The 20,996-nt window shown below is 33.0% G+C and overlaps 3 protein-coding genes across 3 annotated transcripts in view; all 3 read left to right on the forward strand.

Annotated features, from left to right (window-relative positions):
- LOC109825421 lies at positions 4,596 to 5,669 on the forward strand. Its single transcript, XM_020392277.1, has one exon. The coding sequence runs from the start codon at positions 4,596 to 4,598 to the stop codon at positions 5,667 to 5,669; it is 1,074 nt and encodes a 357-aa protein (XP_020247866.1).
- LOC109825422 lies at positions 5,669 to 13,320 on the forward strand. Its single transcript, XM_020392279.1, has 11 exons — positions 5,669 to 6,021; positions 7,197 to 7,281; positions 7,367 to 7,453; positions 7,570 to 7,928; positions 8,027 to 8,110; positions 9,163 to 9,202; positions 10,119 to 10,236; positions 11,107 to 11,166; positions 11,273 to 11,332; positions 11,420 to 11,511; positions 12,978 to 13,320. Exons 1-11 carry the CDS (start codon positions 5,669 to 5,671, stop codon positions 13,047 to 13,049), a joined length of 1,410 nt encoding a protein of 469 aa, XP_020247868.1. The 3' UTR covers positions 13,050 to 13,320.
- Positions 14,186 to 20,996, forward strand: part of LOC109826184 (40S ribosomal protein S20-1-like) — a 28,933-nt gene continuing 22,122 nt past the window's right edge. Inside the window, exons 1-3 of the mRNA XM_020393176.1 lie at positions 14,186 to 14,293; positions 14,380 to 14,491; positions 14,574 to 14,687. Of these exons, the coding sequence (XP_020248765.1) occupies positions 14,383 to 14,491; positions 14,574 to 14,687 (223 nt within the window). The 5' untranslated portion in view covers positions 14,186 to 14,293; positions 14,380 to 14,382. The remainder of the gene's footprint in view (positions 14,294 to 14,379; positions 14,492 to 14,573; positions 14,688 to 20,996) is intronic.

Consider the following 20,996-nt stretch of genomic DNA (forward strand, 5'->3'; position numbering starts at 1 on the left):
TGGGAGGGAAAATATAATATTTAATTTGTGTGGGAGTTTAATAAAGAGAATAGAGAAAAATTTAGAAGGTGTTTTTTTCGGGGTGGGATCCCTTGGAAAGAGTTGGAAAGGCTCAGTCATGGTTAGAAAGTACAAAAAAAATTTCCAAGGGTTTCCATTTCTTGTGTTTGTTTCACCAAATTTTTTTAAGAATTACTTTCTTAAGAGTAAGGAAAACACCATTTTTTGCAAGGAAACCAATTCCTCTCTAGAAATGATGAAATGGGGAGGAAAATGTCGAAAAGGTGGGTTATTAATATTTAAACAATGAAAATGATATGTGGAGTTGGTAAAATATAATAGTCAACTAATGAGAAAGATGTTTTCATCTCAATTGGTTTCTTGGTGTTGGCTTTTGAACCAAACAAAGGAATGATACAAACCTCCCCATGTTTCCAAACACAAAAAAATATTTCCTAGAAACACATGGAAAGAAGTTGAAATAGGATTTTTACTACTAGAAATGGTTTCCTTTTTTTTTTTTGGAAATGAAACAAACACACCCTTAGTTTATCATGTATGAGAGTTTTAACTAACACTATGTCTGGATGGAGGGTAATGGGGGATAGGGGAAGAGAAAAATAGAGTTATTTTGTTTGGAAGTTTTTTTAAGAGGGGCAAAGGAGGGAAAGGAAGGGGGAAAAGTTCAATTTGGGGGGGGGGGGGGGGGGGGGGAAGAGGAGGGGAAGAAAAGAAAAGTAGAATTTCATAATGAAAGAGATATCTTGACCTTCTATCGTAATGAATCAATGACTAAGATTCATTTACTTCCCTTTCCTTTCCATAATTAGAACTCCCAAACAATATAATTAAAGTTCACATTCATTCCCCTTACAAAAAACTCCCAAATAAGATATTATGTTTTTCCTCATCTTCCTTATCTTTCCTTTTCCTATCTTACCTTTCTTTTTCTTCTCTTAGTGATCTCGCAAACATAGCATTAAGAGAACTAAAGGGAAAAAATGTATTATAATCAAATCTCAGCCATTGATCCATAGTAATAAACGGTAAAACTTCTTTTATAACAATTTCCCCTGCCTTTCATTTCTTTTCTTTTTTTTTTGGGGGGGGGGATATAAAATGACCATATTTTTATTTGAATTTCCCCTCACATTAGCCCTCTAAAAAAATCCCAAACAAAGTGAACTTCTAAGTTCTCTTCCCCTACCCTCTCCTACCCTCCATCCAAGCTAGCACACTATAAGAAAGAGGGTTTCCTCCTAAAACATTTTTGTTGTTGTTGCAATTTCCTTTTTAGGAAAAGAAATCCCGAGATATATGGTAAGAGAGTTTCTTCTACCATTATCGTTTATCATTTAGTAGATATTTAATGTTTGTTTTGAATAAAACACAAAAAGGAATAATACGATGATTGTTTTATCCGAAAGAAATCCAAACCATCCTAGACAAAAATAGATATACTGTTAAATTCTCGGTGACTATTTTCAAATAATGTTGCAGTGCAGCTGTTAAAAATATTTTCAATAAATTTAAAAGATAAAAATAATATTAACAACTTCAAATTTGTAAAAAGAATCAAGTAGGTAACATGTGTATAAAACTGGAGGATATTCATCCTAGTGATTAGACTAGACTAAATATTATCAAAGAAATCAACAAGTTCGTTCGTGTACCATGCCTCAACTCTTGTTTATGTTTCTCAATAACCAGACGCAAATTATGATATCAGTGTATCTTTATTCTGCTCCTCAATCAGAGTTAAGGTATGAGGTTCTATTCAACATTTTATTTCAGCAAAGTTCTTTTGGCCACTCAAATTTTGCATTAAAAAAAAAAGAAATGTATGACTTTTACGTTACAAAAAGAATAAAAAAAGATGTATCTAGAGTCACCCCTTTCAAATTTTAAATATTGATACGCATTCTTATGTTATTTTTTAAATCTTTGAATCTGTTAATAGATTATGAACATTGAAATATTCTATGGGAGTTGATGGAAACTATTATTGTTTTGGCTTTTCTCTTATTCCGTCTTCATTGTATAGTTTAAGTGGGAATAATGGTTCTTTTGTTAATATTCTTCATATTTAAATTAGGAGATTTTAAAACTGACCTAAGGGTTATAGAGGGTAAACCAAGATTTGAGTGAGGTTGTATTGATGGAAGATCTTGGGAAGGATACATTTCCAATGCAAGAAAACTCACGTTATTTTATTTTATAAAATGGGAGGTTAACTTAAACCTAGCCCATAGGAAATTAACAGGGGTAATATTGGTTAGCAATTTTCTATTTCTAAAGGTGATAGCAAGTGGATAACATCACTCATGAGCAAGGGGAAGTGGCCAAGTGGGGCTCTTCCTGTACGGTGTAGTACAGCTAAAAAAGCAAGAATCTTCCAATTATGCAGGCTTCCTCAGTTGAGCTTTTGTAATCTTAGAGCAACTCCAATGGGGGAAGGCTGCAAAATGCAGCCTCTCCAAAGTATATTCTTGGGATTATGTTTTTTTAGAGGGGGGCATTCCAACCACCCCCTCTATATGAAGCTCTATTTGTATTTTCAATTGATTTCTTTTATAATACTTTAAATAGATTTGAAAATATAAAAATTATAAAATGTTAAAAAATTATATGAATTAATTTAAAATATAAAATATATTATAAATTAATACTAAAATTATAATATATAATATACTTATTATTTAAATAAAATTAATTATCTTTAATAAATTGATAATATGACATAGATAAGAGCCTTTAAATTTTAAAAAGCAGAAAATATAGCATAATATTTGGAACAACCTTCACAGCTACTCCGAATGATGAAATTTTATATATTATATTCAACGACATTACATAGAAAAATAAAGTACATGAAAAAAAAACTAAAAATCGGGTAGGTCATTTCCACCATATCTACCGCTTCTGTAGTCAGGTATTCCGTATTGACTTCCTGCATAACTATATTCAGGATTAGGAATATCAGATGAAGAACCTCCGGTTGTGTTGCTATTTAAAATCTCTTATTTTTTAATTCGAAAATACTCGCGTTCCGAATGATCAGTAATAGTATCAAGATTAATCAACATAATCTTACTTTTTTGGCGTTCCCTTTGAATATCTAATTTTTTCTTTTCGTTTTCGGCCCTTAACATCATAATCTGGTGCATTGCTATTCTATCATTTTCTCGTTGTCCATGACTTTTTTTTTAAAATATCGACAATTTCTTGATTGCTTTTATTGAGAGTTTCCAAGTCGAGGTTCTTTTCAGTTGCCTGTCGCCTCCTCATCTTCTCTTTCTTTCTTCCTGTCGGTCGACTTGTTATCATATCTTCGTCATTATGAGTATATTCCTCATTATCGTTATTTAAGTCGACGACAGGAGAACTTGAATCTGATCCTTGAGATGAGCGGGACTTTGAAGTTTTGAAAGTTGCAGGCGATCTGACACTTATATTTGCCCATTTCTCTGCATCTTTTAAAATTGACCAAACATGATCAAATAGAAACCCCTTTCTCTCTTCTGGATCTTCTGCAAATATTATCCTAGCACGTTTAATCTACCACAAGAGAGGAAGAAACATTTATTAATAACATGATAGTAGATGATAATCAAGATTTATGTTATTCAAAATACTTACAATGTCAAGCTCAGAAGCACCGCTTGGATTTAAGCGCTCGACTTGTCGAATACATCCTCGAAATTTACTGATGGCCTTCATAATTAATTGCATTCGGCATGAGAGAGACTTCGGAGTCCTTTGAGCATTACAAATATTGGAAATCCTTTCATGAAATAAAGCAGAAATTTGTTCCCACAGCTTGTCCTTCTTTTGATTAGAACCCATGACTGGATCTTGAGAAATTTCGAGCCACGTGGCGCATAAATTTGGTCTTCTTCTTGTAAAAAGATTTTCCACGACTAGATGCCATAATCTAAGGAGGAATGTAAAAAGTTATGAATATAGAATAAGAAGAGTTGTGGTGGAGATATGAAAATTGTGCAATATTATATAGGGATCAGATGTGGGGAGTCTCCAACACCAAGAGAATCTAATATGGGGAGTCTCCAACACAAAAGGAATCCAATGTGGGGGTGAGAAGCCAATGCTGAAAAGAATCCAATGTGGGGAGTCTCCAACAGAAAGGAATCAGCCAATGCTGAAAAGAATCCGATGTGGAGAGTCTCCAACACAAAAGGAATCAAATGTGGGGGTGAGAAGCTAATGCTGAAACGAATCCAATGTGGAGAGTCTCCAACACGAAAGGAATCCAATGTGGGGAGTCTCCAACACCAGGAATCCAATGTGGGGAGTCTCCAACAAGAAAGGAATCTAATACGGGGAGTCTCCAATACTAGGAGAATCCAATGTGGGGAGTCTCCAACACAAAAGGAATTCAATGTGGGGGTGAGAAGCCAATGCTGAAAAGAATCAAATGTGGGGAGTCTCCAACACGAAAGGAATCCAATGTGGGGGGTGAGAAGCTAATGCTGAAAAGAATCCAATGTGGGGAGTCATATTATATAATGACATTACATCCATCTCTAAATAACTCACAACTTATATGATTATTTCTATAAATAACTTCTTCATCAATGAACTATGGAGCCGGACCATCACATCTACCTTCTTCTTCTTCTTCTTCTGACGACGACGACGAAATATTTTCTCAGTACATTAAAGATTGGGAGGAAGATATGACACAATGGGAGAAGGGAGATGAACTCTTAGCTCGCGTACATGCCTCTAATAATAAAATAATGACTTATCTCTCTCAAGAGGCAGACTTAGCTCGCGTACATGCCTCTAATAATAAAATAATGACTTATCTCTCTCAAGAGGCAGAGCGGCCAAAACGTATTGGCTCAGTTCCTGGTCATTTGGTGATCAATCGCGGGAGGGAAGAAGGTAATTCTCGACTTTACCATGACTATTTTTCTGATAACCCTACATATGGTGCAAACCTATTCCGTAGAAGGTTCCGGATGCACAGGAGTTTATTCTTTCGTATAGTCGAGGCGGTACGTGAGCATGACAACTTCTTCGTACAGAAGATGGATGGTGTCGGTAAACTTGGGCTATCAACTTTACAAAAAGTTACATCGGCATTTTACATGTTGGCATATGGAACATCAGCAGATAGTACTGACGAATATGTTAGGATCGGTGAGTCAACTGCAATTATATGTTTAAAGAGATTTTGTAAAGCAATTGTAGAAGTATATGGAGATGAATATCTGAGGACCCCCAATGTCGACGATGTTGCAAGGTTATTGCAAAAGGGTGAAGAAAGAGGTTTTCCAGGAATGTTAGGAAGTCTAGACTGTATGCATTGGCAATGGAAAAATTGTCCAACAGCATGTGCAGGACAATACTCAGATCGTCATGGAGGTCCAACCATTATTCTTGAGGCAGTAGCATCATATGATCTATGGATATGGCATGCATACTTTGGCTTACCAGGATCCAATAACGATATTAATGTATTGCAGTCGTCTAATTTGTTCGACAATCTATCACAAGGTATTGCTCCTCCTGCTCATTACACAATTCAAGGAAAAAATTATGATGTCGGTTATTATTTGGTCGATGGCATATATCCGAAATGGCCAACACTTGTTCAAACCATTTCTAATTCTGATGATAAAAAAAACAATATTTTGCAATGATGCAAGAAGCATGTCGAAAAGATGTTGAGCGGGCATTCGGTGTTCTCCAATCACGATTTGCTATCATCAAGGGGCCAACCCGTTTTTGGGATAAACGAACTTTGCATGATATCATGACTGCTTGTATTATAATGCACAATATGATTGTCGAAGATGAACACGACGAACAAGAAGATGTTGTCATTTCAACTCCACAATCAATTCCGAATGCTGAAAATATGGAGATAACGGAAACTGAACGATTCCAACAATTTCTTGCTCTACATAAGAGGTTAAAAAACAAAGAAGCTCATTTTGCACTTCGAAATGCATTGATTGAACATTTGTGGGAAAGACATGGAAATGAAACGATGTAACTTTTTTTACTAATGAAATAATGACTTTTTCATTTTTAATTACTTGGTTCTTGAATTTTATATTTCAATTAATATTATTCAATAGTAGTCTTATTTTGAAGGCATCGACAAAACATTTCCAACTGTAAAACTTTTATTTAAAAATAATTAGTAGAAATAAACTTATGTTGATTTTAAGTTGAATATCTAAAAATAATTAGTTAGTTAGAAGGGTAATATTGTTATTTTTTAGGGGTAATAGTGAAATGGAGGGGGGCTGCATATTTGGAGCAAAAACTCCAAATATGCAGCCGGGTGGGATTTTTTACAGCCGAGCTCCAAAATTTGGAGCTCGGTTGGATGCCAACCGGGCTGCATTTTGGAGAAATGCAGCCCGGTTGGAGCTGCTCTTAGTAGCCTTTTTCGGTTGATGCAGGATTTAAAAGATTAGGCTTATATCAACATTAGTCCCCCCAGATCTTATAACTAATTTAAAAATAGTTGTAAGATTTAGGGGACTAATTTCAAATTTCAACTATTTGGGAGCTAATATCAAAATATTAAACATTTGAGGGACGGATATCTCAATAACTCAAAATTAAATGCTCTGTCATCACTCTCCAAAAGATTAGAATCCATACTTAATTGTAGTACCTTGTTTTCTCTAAGCCTTAAAAATTTTGAGGCAGTGTGTTCTGAGCCACGCAAAGAATAATTGAAAATTTTATAATACCTCCTCACCCTCTTTTTGTATTGTATGGCTCAGAACACCCATTTTTACTCAAATTTTTTTCATATACCCTGTTATTGTATTTACTAAAAAAAAGATACTTTGTCAAATACGGACCATTTTGACTGTCATTTTATCCTTGTGTCATCCTGCAGGGCATTATCCATGGCATCCACCCCACAAAATCATGAAACACTTTTATAAATTCAATAAAAGGCGGCAGCCAATAGGTATCTTCATTCTTTTAGGAAGGGGGGCCAAACGATATGGCCCCATCTTGAATATAAAAGTTACGCAGCCCCACATAGGGCAATTTTCTTCGAGGAAGAGTCACTGATTGAGCTAATATTATTTCTTTCTCTCATTTTTTTTCCTGGTTGGTATTGGCATCGCCAGCCTATGAACATTACCACAAGCATGTGCCATGTTAATGAGTTATTGAATGATTCCATACGTTCACAGTTGGCAAGCAAATGCCTTGGAATCATTCATGACATCTTTCTCTAGCATGGAATACTACTATCGACATTCGTCGACTGGACTGCTGGTTGTCTAAGAAAGAAATTGTGCAAGCTTCTCTTTAAACTCTATTTTATTTTGTATTGGTATGAGAATTCTCCCATGAAACTTAGAGGAAATTTTACATGTCAAATACCATTATTAAGGCTCTGTTTGGTTTGATAGAAAGGGAGAGAAAGGAAAGTAAAATAGAAGAGACAGTGAGTTTCTGCTGTTTGGTTTGAAAGAAAACAAAAAGGAAAAAGAAAATAATTTTCACTGTAGAAAAACAGATAGCTATTTTTTCTTTTCCCCTTTCTCTCCGTTGCCCAGGTGAAAACGAGGGAGAAAGACGGAATGGACGCCTCCGACTTTCCCCGATCTCTCACCTCTCTCTCTCCAAAACTCCGACCGTCTTTCCCCGATCGGATCCCCCCTCCCCTCCTCCTCCTCCTCCTCATACTCTCCTCTCTTCGTCTTCAAAACCCTAGTTCGACGCCGATCAAATCCCAGTCCTCTCCTACCCTCACCTTCTCTCCTGCCTCAGACGGAGCAGACACCGAGAGACGCCAGCGGAGACGGCGGCGGAAGCGAGGACCCCTGGGACGCGAAGCCGGCAACCTCAGAGATCTGTGATCTCGAGAAGAAGCAGCGACGCCCGCCGGAATCCCCCGGAACCCTCTACATCTCCACCAAGTACTAACTACTCTCTCCCCCCTCCTGTTCTTGTTCTTTTACTTCATTTCCCCCCTTTTGATTTGAACCGAGATTCAAAGGTTTTGATTTGAGCGAAGGAGGGTGATTTGGCTGAGGGACGAAGACAAATCCAAGGGCTACGCTGTGGATTTCTCGTCGATTTCGCTTCACGCCGTGTCGAGGGACCCCGAGACGTACCCATCGCCTTGTATCTACGCTCAGGTACTCTTTCCTTCTGCTTACTATTCAAAGGTTTTTTCAACGTGGATTTTCGTCTTGTGTAGTGTTATTTGCAGTTATATTGAGATTAACCAATGAGAGAACAGTTTGTAATCAGTAATGGTTAAGTTTGCAGGTAACTACCCTTTTGAGCCTCCACAGATGAAGTTCAGTACAAAAGTTTGGTATGGTCCTTTGCTCATGGTCCCCAATTTCTTACTTACATCTTCAATGTGCTGTTCGCATTGTGATATAAACATTGATCATGTTTTAATTTGGTTCTCCTCACATGCCATAAAATCGATTTTTTTGACCTTGTATTTGTTGTTGTTGTATTTGTATATTCACATGCCCTCAACATAACTGAATGGATGAGTGGTATAAAAGTTTTGTTGTCGTTGTATTTGTTCCATTATCATGGTATCCTGTTACGAGATTTTTCAGCGTTTCTATGGTTTATCTTGTGCTTATTTATCAACAAATTCCTGTTAATTTGTTATTCAAACCGTCTTGTAATGCTTTATCCTGGCATATGTAATGCACAAAGTTCCTCAACCTGAAGCGCAGATCTTTAACCACTGACCTGCAAACTTGAAAAATTGACATATACAGTTCCCCTTTTCTTTGATTCATTAACTACTTATGTATGTTTTTTATCCATGTTTGAACTACCAGCTAATACCGGTACCAACTGACATGCCTATCAAATTTAAAGCGAAACTGTGATCTTTTCTGAGGGCTATCCTATATTCTGCAACTTTGCCTTTCAATTAGGGGCAACAACATTGTAAGAGGGAGCTTTTTTTCCCATTGCGGTCTGATTCTGAACTATGTAGCTTCTAGTTGTGGAATCTTCGCCTTTCAATTCTGTCATAGTTTAATCAAATGTTGCTATGGTTTTGAATGAAGAAGGGTTTTTCTTTTTTTGAAGGCACCCAAATATCTGTCATCAAAGTGGAGCTGTTTCTCTCTCGGCAGAATTTTTCTCGTCGATTTCGCTTCACGCCGTGTCGAGGGACCCCGAGACGTACCCATCGCCTTGTATCTACGCTCGGGTACTCTTTCCTTCTGCTTACTATTCAAAAAGTTTGTAGCTTGACTTGGAGTATGAGTTATGGTCATCATAGCCAAGTTGAAAGCTTTTTGAATTCTAAAAATTCGAGTACCGTGTTGTTATGAAACCTATGATGAAGGTGGATATGGCTTCTGGTTCTCTTGTAATTAACTAATAGCTTTGTCCACTATTGTTAACCTGACTAGACACTAAAGCCCCAGGTTTAAAAGTTTAATTAGTAGATTGTGGAAAAAAAAAGAAACCCAAAAGAGTTAGAGACTTTGATTCGTGGATCCAGTCCGAGATCAAAAGAAAATATGAATCCCGGAATCTCTGCTTAATAGCCATCGGATTTTTTTTTTTTTGGTTGTGTTTGGAGGGTATTTTCTGTCTGCTGACTTCCAATTTCATCCTGAGAAATTTTGGCTATTGCATGTGCAAGTTTATGGTATGTTTTCTCCCTTTACTTGTGCCATAGTTTGCGCACTCATTACTCTGATGTCGTATTCGGGAGTTTCTTAGGAGGAAGTTGCACTGCATGCTTTGGACTTATTCGTGAAGGTTTATTCGGAAAGTAATATATTATAAATGGTTGATTTTAGTTTTAGTGCCTGCATTGAAAAGTCTATCACGTATAACACAGAAACCAAGTCAAATTAACAGTTTTCTACGACCCATAAATAGCACTACTAAGTTTTTTTTAAAGACCTGTGTACACACGGCGAACATGTAGTTAACTGTGCCCTTCTAAAGTTTTCTGCGCTTTGCAACGATGACACTATTCTCATTAACGCATATAAATTTATTTTGCCTTGTCAATTTCACACTTCTCTTTGGCACTAATTCTATTCTCTGAAACACTACATGAGTTTTCTGTTTTCTGTCTATTCTTCTGAGTATTTGTATGTTCTATCAAGATTGAGACAGAGGAGGATCATGATGCAGTTTCTGAGGACCCAGATTCAGAAGGTGCAGAGGCTGTGGAGCTATCAAAGATCGCTGAGATGAGGCTTGTGCCTTCTGATCCTAGTCAATGTATCCTTCTTCTCGGTGCTTCCAATGATATTCAATAATCCTAACAACTTAACATTAGCTGCCTTACTAAAAAGGATTTGCCTTTGCCTGTTTTTCTATTCAGTACTTGTTATGTTTGACTATATTAATACATGAATATGTTCAGGGCTGTTCCTTCTGGTATATAGGCTCAAGTCTTTATAGTATCTTCTACTTAAATTTAGTTTTCTTGTTAAGTTTCCCCACCCAAAAAAAGTTTGTATGTGTGTAATTGCAAGTCAAATGCCAGATTAGGCATATTTGTTTGCATACTCACACACCCATAAGGGACAAGGGTGTTCTTATAAAATGACATACATTCTTGATGAATGAAGTTTTTTAGTTGCACTTAACGGTCATGGTAGTTTGCTGGATATGAACTGTGGTTTAGTCAAGCCATCCTGTCTAGTAGCTTTTTGTTTTAAATTGTTATGTCCATTATCATGCTCATTGATGCTGGTGTAAAGCTATCCTTTATTTACATTCTATAGACTAATATCTTTGTAATTGGACCTTCCTGCACATGAACTGTGCATTATGGCTACGAGCCTTAGAGATCTCTTTTCGAAGTTTTTTTTAATGTTACAGTGAAGGAATGCTTCATAGTTCACCAACTTCCAATACTCCAAATATACATGAATATGCTTTCCACTTATATTTTGGCAAATGTTACTGTGTCGCACTTGCATTTTGTTGTTACTGTCAACCCCTATATGCTTAGCAACTATTTCAACCAACTGCAAATTTGGTTCTCCTCTATCTGGTATTTCATAGCTCGATTTGGATCTTACACTTTGTATTTCTCTTATGCTTATTATCTCCAATATTGTATCCTTGACTTAGCTGTAACAGTGGATACCTTATTTGACATTTTCTGTCAATGTGCTGAACTAAATCCTGAACCTAATGAAGGTTGGTTATTGTTCTTTGCTTCTATTTTTATTCTAGTTAATCATAAGCTGTATTGGCGGATTATTTATCCATGTTATCTTATGCTTGTTTTCTTATTTGCTTGAAGATGGAGAGGAAGAAAATACCTGGTTTTTTGGTGATAAAGATATGGCTGTTGATGGCATCGGTATAAGAGATCACTCGTGGTCTGCGTTTATTTTGTTCCATTCTCATCATGAATCAAAATTCAAGGTGTTCTTTGCTTGTTATATAGGAAATGATTCTGAGTGGCAGTTTTTAGAGAATCTTGCCAATCCTATTGGGTATGCAAATGGAGATCATGATCTTGCTCAAACAATATTAGAGGTGAATTTCTTGAGATTTTGTTATGACACTTGTAAACTCCAGAAGTTGTCTTTTGAAGTTTATTCTTAGGTTCATGAGTTTAAGTTAATGCATTTGTTAGAGAAGGAAACTTATTAATTAAGTTTGAAAAGTTTCAAACTTAGAAGCACATTACTTAACGGCAAGTGTATGGTCAATAGTGAGAAGTGCATTTTGCCAACTCCTTGTTTTTGTGAGCTTTGGCCACATTTGTGTTGTATTTCTCTTTAATTGAGGAATACAGTTATGACAGTTCCTCATGTTCTTCAACTGTAACTTAAGCCTTTGGGGAAATTTTGATCATGAACATGTATTTATATTTTAGCAACATTCAGTTAAAGAATTATACTTTTGACATATGTATAGAGAATTAAAATTTTGGGTTTTTTTCCTCAAAACCACCATAAAATATAGTGGTTTTCGGAGAACCACTATAATTTTTTTTATTTTCATAGAACCGCCACAAAATATATTGGTTTTTCAGTAAACCACCACAAAAATTTTATTTATCGTAGAACCACCATGAAAATATGAATCTTTTACAAAACCCCACCAAGTGATAATTTACATCTTTATTTTGTTAAATAATAGTATAAAATGACATAAATGCCCATTATGACAAAATTTTAGAGAGGATGAGTGGGGGTATTTGGAGGGAATTAAAACTTTTTTGAGGGAGTTAACGAAATTTGAAAGGGAAATAAGGTATTTTGTTTTTTTTTTGTTGTCTTTTTTGTTTTTGGATAATGAGGCGGCCGGAAATCGAACCTAAGATAGCGGGAGTCATATTGGAACCTCCCAACCATCTGAGTTATCGACGGCGATCAGATATTTTGTTGGTTTGAGAAAATATAGTAATAGATTGGTGGGTCCCACGATGAGGGTATTTTAGGGACTTAGGATATTATTTAGTTTAACATGATATAGATGCAAAATTATAATTTGGTGGCACTTTGTTATATGGATGCATATTTTCATGGTGGTTCAATGAATTTTTATTTTGTGGTGGTTCTCTGAAAAACCACTATATTTTGTGGTGGTTCTATGAAAATAAAAAAAAAATTGTGGCGGTTTTTCGAAAAGCCACTATTCTGTGGTGGTTTTGTATAAAAAACCCTTAAATTTTTTATGTACTAATGCGCATTATATTCTTACACACGATAATATATTCATATTATCTTTTGTTTCGACCAGAGAAATCTATGATGCACATTAGTTATCCAGATTGTTCAACTTTGCATTTCAGATTTAAGCATGTAATGATAAAGCAGAATACTAAATGTTCATTAAATTAAAAATAATATCAGATGTTTTCCCTTCACAACATACATCAGGCTGCTCATTGATGTTCCTTTGGAAATTTATCTGTGAATTTGAACGTGGCCGATAGTTTTTACTGGAGCTGTGCCCCTTTTGTACTAATAAGGAAAATACTCTCTCCTCTGCAGCTCCAGATCAATGACCAGCGATTCGAGGATGCGGAGGAAATGGATCATGAGCAAGGCAGTGGTCGTCAGTGAGGAAAGCCGATGAGGTTGTAATTGGCCTCAGATGCAATATACAGCTAGTGGGACATTAGGAGAGTTTCTTTTTTTTTTCTTTCTGTCCTTTTTCTTTTTCTTGTGTAGCTCTTTGGACTCGGGTGAAAAATGAAATGTAGGGAGTATTTTCACTATGTAGTATTTGCAAACACAACCACCTAATGAGTTTCCAGATTAAAAGGTTGGATCTTTGGATGAACTCGTTGTGCAGAGGAAAACATATTGTCAAGCTACTCTCTTGATGTTGATTAGTAAACTGGGATGCTGTATGCTTGTTGCCTTTCTTTTTTACCCTCCCCCGTAAAAAAAAAAAAAAAACATTTGCATTTTGTCTAACCAATGAATAAACACTAATTGTTTTGAGTAATTAATAAACACTAATTGTTTTGACAAAACTCTATATAATTACACTCATACTTCTCTAATAACTTGTTATCAAGTATATCCATGACCTTAAGTCATTTACCACAAAAGAATTATTTATCACTAATGATTCATATATCTAAATAACAAAAAATACGAGGTTTTACAACAGGAAAACATATTGTCAAGCTACTCTCTTGATGTTGATGAGTAAACTGGGATGTTGTATGCTTCTTGCCTTTCTTTTTTACCCTCCCCCGTAAAAAAAAAAACATTTGCATTTTGTCTAACCAATGAATAAACACTAATTGTTTTGAGTAATTAATAAGCAATCAGGTTTGTTAATTCTCACTTAAGTGAGAACCTCGTTAATAAGTAAAAAGACCAGGGGAAAACCCTTTCAAAAAAAGATCTTTTTATATAACTAAGAAGAAATTTTCTAAACAAACCCATAATTTTTTTTCTAAAATAGACCTTTTTGAGTTTTTTTTTACAAAGATCGACCAATTTTGTCTTAATCCGGTTTCTAAATAGTCGGGGTTGTCGCATAGAATGTTAGGCTTTAGGGTTATAATTGAGGGTTTACACCCTCCTAAATAGTCGGAGTTGACAACCCGACTATTTAGTAACCAGATTAAGATAAAATAAGTCTATTTTTGTAAATAAAATTCAAAGGATCTATTTTTTTAAAAAAAATATGAATGAGTTTATTTAGAAAATTTCTTCATATCACTAAACAAAAGTTAAATAATTTCTCATTATTATATTCACTGTATGTAAACCTAGCGCTTTGCTTCACCGCCGCCGTTTTCTCGGAGTCGATTCGTGCGTTCTCAGTTAAAAAAACTCCCGTCTCTCTCGTGAGCATCGCCTGATGAAATTCTAGGGTTAGGGTTTCGATTTCCTCCAACTTTTGATAAATAAAATTCCTTTTTCTTCCTACTAGATAATGGCGTTTGCGGCGATGAAACCAGCGAAGGCGGGGCTCGAGGAATCCCCGCAACTTCATCGCATCCGGATCACGCTCTCCTCGAAGAACGTGAAGAATCTCGAGAAAGGTACCGAGCTTCTCCGATCGATCTCTCGTTTTCATCCTCTTTGTGTATTTTCTGGCGGTTGATTGAGCGGTGGTGTTGGTAGTTTGTGCTGATCTGGTGAAGGGAGCGAAGGATAAGAGTTTGTTGGTGAAAGGGCCGGTCAGGATGCCGACCAAGGTTCTCAATATTACTACCAGGAAATCCCCTTGTGGCGAAGGTAATGCCTAATTCTTTTTATTTATTTATGTCTTGTCTCTCTCAGTTTTTGAAGTTGTAGAAATGGAATATGCTTGCTTTATTCTTACATTGCAATCCAAATCTAAAATTTTGATTTCCGAAATGAAAATTTGCACTGTTGGATGTGATGCAATACACATCACCTACGTAGAGACAGAATTGGGTTTTTCCCCAATTCAAAGTCATTATAAATTATATTGCGTCAAAATGGACAAAAATGAATAAAATCCGTGGTTTATAGTCCATGAAAATAGAAATTTTGAACTACGTGCCATTCAATTAACACGGACAAAAACGATAAAAAATCATAGGTTGTTGCTCTTGAAAGCGAGAATTTTGGACCATGCATATTTAAATGTCGTTGGGTTGAAATGGACAAAAAAATGTTGGTTATAGGCTATAAGTCGCAGATTTGATGTACTCATACCTTATTCCTATTAGGTCGAAACAAATGAAGAATTATGAGATATGTAAACTATGAAAATTAAGAATTTTGAAATACACATTTTTTCACCATTGGATTGCAACAGAAAATAACGAACAAAATTTATGGGTTATAACCCATAAAATATGAATTTTGAACCATGTGTACTTAATTAACTTTGTGTTGAGACACAAAAATCGTAAATTATAGTCCACAAAAGCTGCAAATTCAAGTGGTTAGGTCACAACAAACAACATTGGAAAAAAATCATGAATTATAGCATTGAAATTCAAGAAGTTTGAAATGCATATACTTTATCACTACAGTATCGTAATGGAACAAAATCGTGGATTATATCCCATGAAATTACAAAATTTTAATTATATGTACTTAATTGCAAATTTTGAACTACGTGTACTTAATTGCAAAATTTGAACTTATTGCCTTTAAAATGAAGCATATGAAAATGAAAAAGATTGTGGATTATAACCCATGAAAATTTAAAATTTTGATTGTGTGTGCTTAATTGCCATTAGATCAAAATGGACAAAAAAACAGACAACAATTATGGGTTATAGCCTATAAAAATCGCAAATTTTAATGTACATATACTTAGTTCAATTAGGTTGAAATAGGGAATATGAGACCAAAATAGTGAGTAATAGTCCATGAAAACCTAGAATTTTAAATTACGCAAAGTTTATTGTTCTTTGGTCAAAAAAGGATAGTAACAGACAAAAGTCATGGGTTATAATAGCCTATGGTACTGTGAATTTTGAATACCATTTCTTAATTTCCTTTGGGTTGAAATAGACAAGAATCGTAGAGACCATGCAAATCGTGAATTTTGTAGTAAGCTTAGTTAATTATCATTAGGCCGAAACAGACAACAATAAACAAAAATCGTTGATTATATCCCATGAAAATATCAAATTTTGAAGTATGTGTTACTTAGTCGAAATAAATAAATACAGAAAAAATAGTGGGTTATAGCTCATGAAAATCATGAATTTTGTAGTGTAGAATAAATTTCCATTCATTAAAAAATTGACAAAAATTGTAGATTATGGGCAATGAAAATTATGGATTTTGATTTATACATGGGTTATAGCTCATGAAAATTATAAATTTTGATGTACAATAAATTAGTTTTCATTCAAAATGAACTAAAACTGACCAAAATCGTGGAGTAAAGACCGTGTAAATCACGAATTTTGATTTATAAACAATTTGCATTCATTCAAAAAGAACCAAAATTGACAAAAATGTGGGCATAGCTCATGATAAACGTGAATTTTGATGTGCACATAACAAATTTGTATTCGTCCGAAACAAACAAAAATTGAAAATCATGGATTAGGGCTCTTGAAAATTACTAATTTTGATGTACATATGATAAATTTGCATTCATTTAAAATGATAAAAATTAACAAGAATCATAGGTAGGTCATGAAAATCATGAATTTTGATGTACAAAATAAATTTGCTTATGTTTGAAATGAACAATAATTGCCAAAAAATCATGGATTGTAGCTTATGAAAATCATGAATTTTAATGTACACATAATAAATTTGCATTATCCGAAACAAATAAAAATTGACAAAGGTCGTGGGTTATAACTCATAAAAAATACAAATTTTAATGTATAGGCAATTAATATATTTATTCAAAACAAACCAATATCGAAAAAAATTATGAGTTATATCTCATGAAAATTGTGAATTTTGATAAACATAATAAATTTGCATTCATTCCAAATGAACAGAACTTGACAAAAATCGTGCATCATGACACTTAAAAAATGCGAATTTTGATGGATAGATCATTAATTTACATTCGTTTAAAACAAACTAAACTTGATAAAAACGTGGATTAAAGTCCATGAAAATTATAAATTTTAATATACACATAATAAATTTACAGTCATTCGAAATAAACAAAAATGTAACAAATCATGGTATATAGCTCATGAAAATTTTTAATTTTGATGTACACGTAGTAAATTTGCATTTGTTTAAACGAACAAAAATTGATAGAAATCTTGGGTTGCCAATGAAAATCACAAATTTTTTTAAATAGACAGTTAATTTACATTTGTTTAAAAGAAACTAAAGCTGACAACAATCCTAGGTTATAGTTCAAAATCGCAAAATTTGATGTAGACAATAAATTTGCATACTTTTAAAAAAAAGCAAAACTGAAAAATTTGTGTGGTGAAGCCCATGAAAATGCAAATTTGATGTATAGATAATTAATTTAGATCCATTGAAGACAAACCAAAATTGAAAAACATCGTAGATTATATCTCATGAAAATTGTGAATTTTGATAAACATAATAAATTTGCATTTGTTCGAAATGAAGAAAAATTGACAAAAATATTTGGTTATAGTCCATAAAAATTGCGAAATTTAACATATAATAGTTAATTTACATTTATTTAAAAAAATTAAAATTGACAAAAATTGTTATAGCTCATGAAAATCACAAATTTTATGTATACGTAATAAATTTATAGTCATTCAAAATGCTATAACAAAGCATGAGTTATAGCTCATAAAAATTGTAAAATTTGATGTACATATAATAAATTTGTATTTTTTCAACACGAACAAAAATTGATAAAAATCGTGAGTTATACCTCATTAAAATCTTAAATTTTAATGTACACATACACATAATAAATTTATAGTCATTTGAAGTGACCAGAAATTGTAACAAATCATTGATTATAGTTCATGAAAAATTGTGAATTTTGTAGTGCACTAATAAATTTTCATTCATTCGAGGCAAACAAAAATTGACAAAAAACCATGTGTTATAACCAATGAAAATTGTGATTTCTTATGTATAAACAATTAATTTACATTCGTTTAGAACAACCATAATTGACAGAAGTTATAGGTTATTGCCCAAGAAAATCACAAAATTTAAGGTGTATGTAATAAATTTACAGTCGTTTGAAATGAACAAAAATTGTAACAAATCGTGGTTTATAGCTTATGAAAATCGTGAATTTTGATGTACACTAGATTTTATTCGTTCAAAACGAAAAAATTTAAAAAATTGTGAGTTTATATAGCTCATAAAAATTGTGAATTTTGACAAACATGATAAATTTGCATTCATGCCTAGTGAATAAAAATCGTCAAAATTGTTGATTATATAGCCTATGAAAATTATAAATCTTGATGTAGAAACAATTAATTGATATTTGTTTTAAAGAAACTAAATTTACAAAAATCATGGATTATATATTGAAATTACAAATTTTGATGTACATGTAGTAAAATTTGTGGTCATTCGAAACAAACAAAAACTATAACAAATTATGGGTTATAGCTCATGAAAATCATGAATTTTGATGTATACATAATAAATTTATGTTCATTTGAAACAAACAAAAATTGTCAGAAATAATGATTTATACCTCATGAAATTCACAAATTTTAATGTACACTTGTAAATTTGCATTTGTTTGAAAACAAACCAAATTTGAAAAAATCTTGGGCTATAGGTCACAAATTTTAATGCATACATAATAAATTTGCATTTGTTTGAAACAAATAAAAATTGATAAAAATCATGTGTTATGGCCAATAAAAGTCATGTGTTATGGCCAATAAAAATCATGAATATTAATGTATAGATAATTAATTTACATTTGTTCTAAGCAATACAAAATTAACAAAAATCATGGATTATAGCTCATGAAAATTACAAATTTTAATGTATACGTATTAAATTTGCAGTCATTAGAAGCAAACAAAAATTGTAACAAATCATAGGTTATTGCCCATGAAAGTTGTGAATTTTGATGTACATAATAAATTTATATTTGTTCGAAAAGAACAAAAATCGATAAACTCGTGCGATATACCTCAGAAAATCACAAATTTTAATGTGTACATAATAAATCTGCATTTGTGCAAAATGAACTAAAATTTAAAAAAATTGTGAGTTATAGTTCATTAAAATTCGTGAATTTTTGAGTACACAATAAATTTACATTTGTTCGTAATGTGGAAAAATCGTGGGTCATAGCTAATGAAAATCATAAATTTTAATATATAGACAATCAATTTATATTCGTTCAAGACAAACAAGACTTGACAAAAATAGGTTATATGCATTGAAAATCGCGAATTTTGATGTGTAAACAGTTAATTTACATTTGTTTAAAACGAACAAAATTGACAAAACACGAGTTATGCTCATGAGAAACACAAATTTTAATGTGCATGTAATAAATTTGTAGTCATTCGAAGCAAATAAAAACTGTAACAATTTGTGAGCTATACTTCATGAAATTTTTTGAACTACGTGCCATTCAATTAACATTAATAAAAACTATAAACAATCATGGTTTATTGCTCTTGAAATTGAGAATTTGAACCATGCTTGCTTAAATGTCGTTGGGTTGAAATGGACAAAAACTGTTAGTTATAGGCTATAAGTCACAAATTTGGTATATGCATACTTTATTCCTGTTAGGTTGAAACAAATGGAAACAATAAATAATCATGAGATATATAGTCCATGATAATAAGAGTATTGAAATACACATACTTTTTCGCCATTGGATTGCAACAGAAAATAGCGATCATAAATTATTAGTTATAGCTCTTGAAATATGAGGTTCACAAAAATCTCAAATTTAATTATTATTAGGTCACAATAGATAAAAATGAAAAAAAAATCATGAATTATAGAGTATGTAATTCAAGAAGTTTGTAATGCATATACTTTATCACTATTGTATCGTAATGGAACAAAATCGTGGATTGTAGCCCATTAAACTACAAAATTTTTATTTTATGTACTTAATAGCAAGTTTTGAACTACATGCGTTTAATTGAAGTGTATGAAAATGAAAAAGATTGTGGGTTATAACCCATAAAAATTTAAAATTTTGATTGCGCGTGCTTAACGGCCATTAGATTAAAATAGACAAAAACAGACAACAATTATGGGTTATAGACTATAAAATCGCAAATTTTAATGTACATATACTTAGTTCCATAGGGTTGAAATGAAGAATATGAGACCAAAGTAGTGAGTAATAGCTCATGAAAACCTAGAATTTTAAATTACGCAAAGTTTATTGTCCTCTAGTGAAAAAGGATAGTAGCAGACGAAAATCATGTGTTATAGCCCGTGATATTGTGAATGTTGCATATCATTTTCTTAATTTCCTTTGGGTTAAAACAGATAAAAATCGTGGAGCCCATGGAAATCACGAATTTTGTAGTAAACTTAGTTAATTATCATTAGGCCAAAATAAACAAAAATAAACAAAAATTATTGGTTACATCCCATGAAAATCGCAAAATTTGAATTATGCGTTATTTAATTTAAATAAATAAATTTAGAAGAAAATCGTGGGTTATAGCTTATGAAATCATGAATTTTGTAGTACGCAATAAATTTCCATTCATTCCAAACAATAAAAAATTGACAAATTGTGGATTATGACCACTGAAAATTACAGATTTTGATTTATAGACAGTTTACATTCGTTCAAAACTGTTAAAAATTGACAACAATTATAGGTTTGGCTTATGAAAATATCAAATTTTGACGTACACAATAAATTTGTATTCATTCAAAACGAATCAAAGTGACTAAAATCGTGGATTAAAGATCATGGAAATCATGATTTTTGGTGTATGCCAATTAATTTACATTCGTTGAAAATGAACTAAAATTAAGTGGGTTATAGGTCATGAAAAACGCGAGTTTTGATGCGTACATAAAAAGCTTACATTCGTTTGAAACAAACAAAAATTGACAATTGTAGATTATGACTTAAGAAAATTGCGAATTTTGATGTACATAGAATAAGTTTGCATTAGTTTAAAACGA

The sequence above is a fragment of the Asparagus officinalis genome, chromosome 10 (assembly GCF_001876935.1).
Source record: "Asparagus officinalis chromosome 10, Aspof.V1, whole genome shotgun sequence".
Classification (NCBI taxonomy): Eukaryota; Viridiplantae; Streptophyta; class Magnoliopsida; order Asparagales; family Asparagaceae; genus Asparagus; species Asparagus officinalis.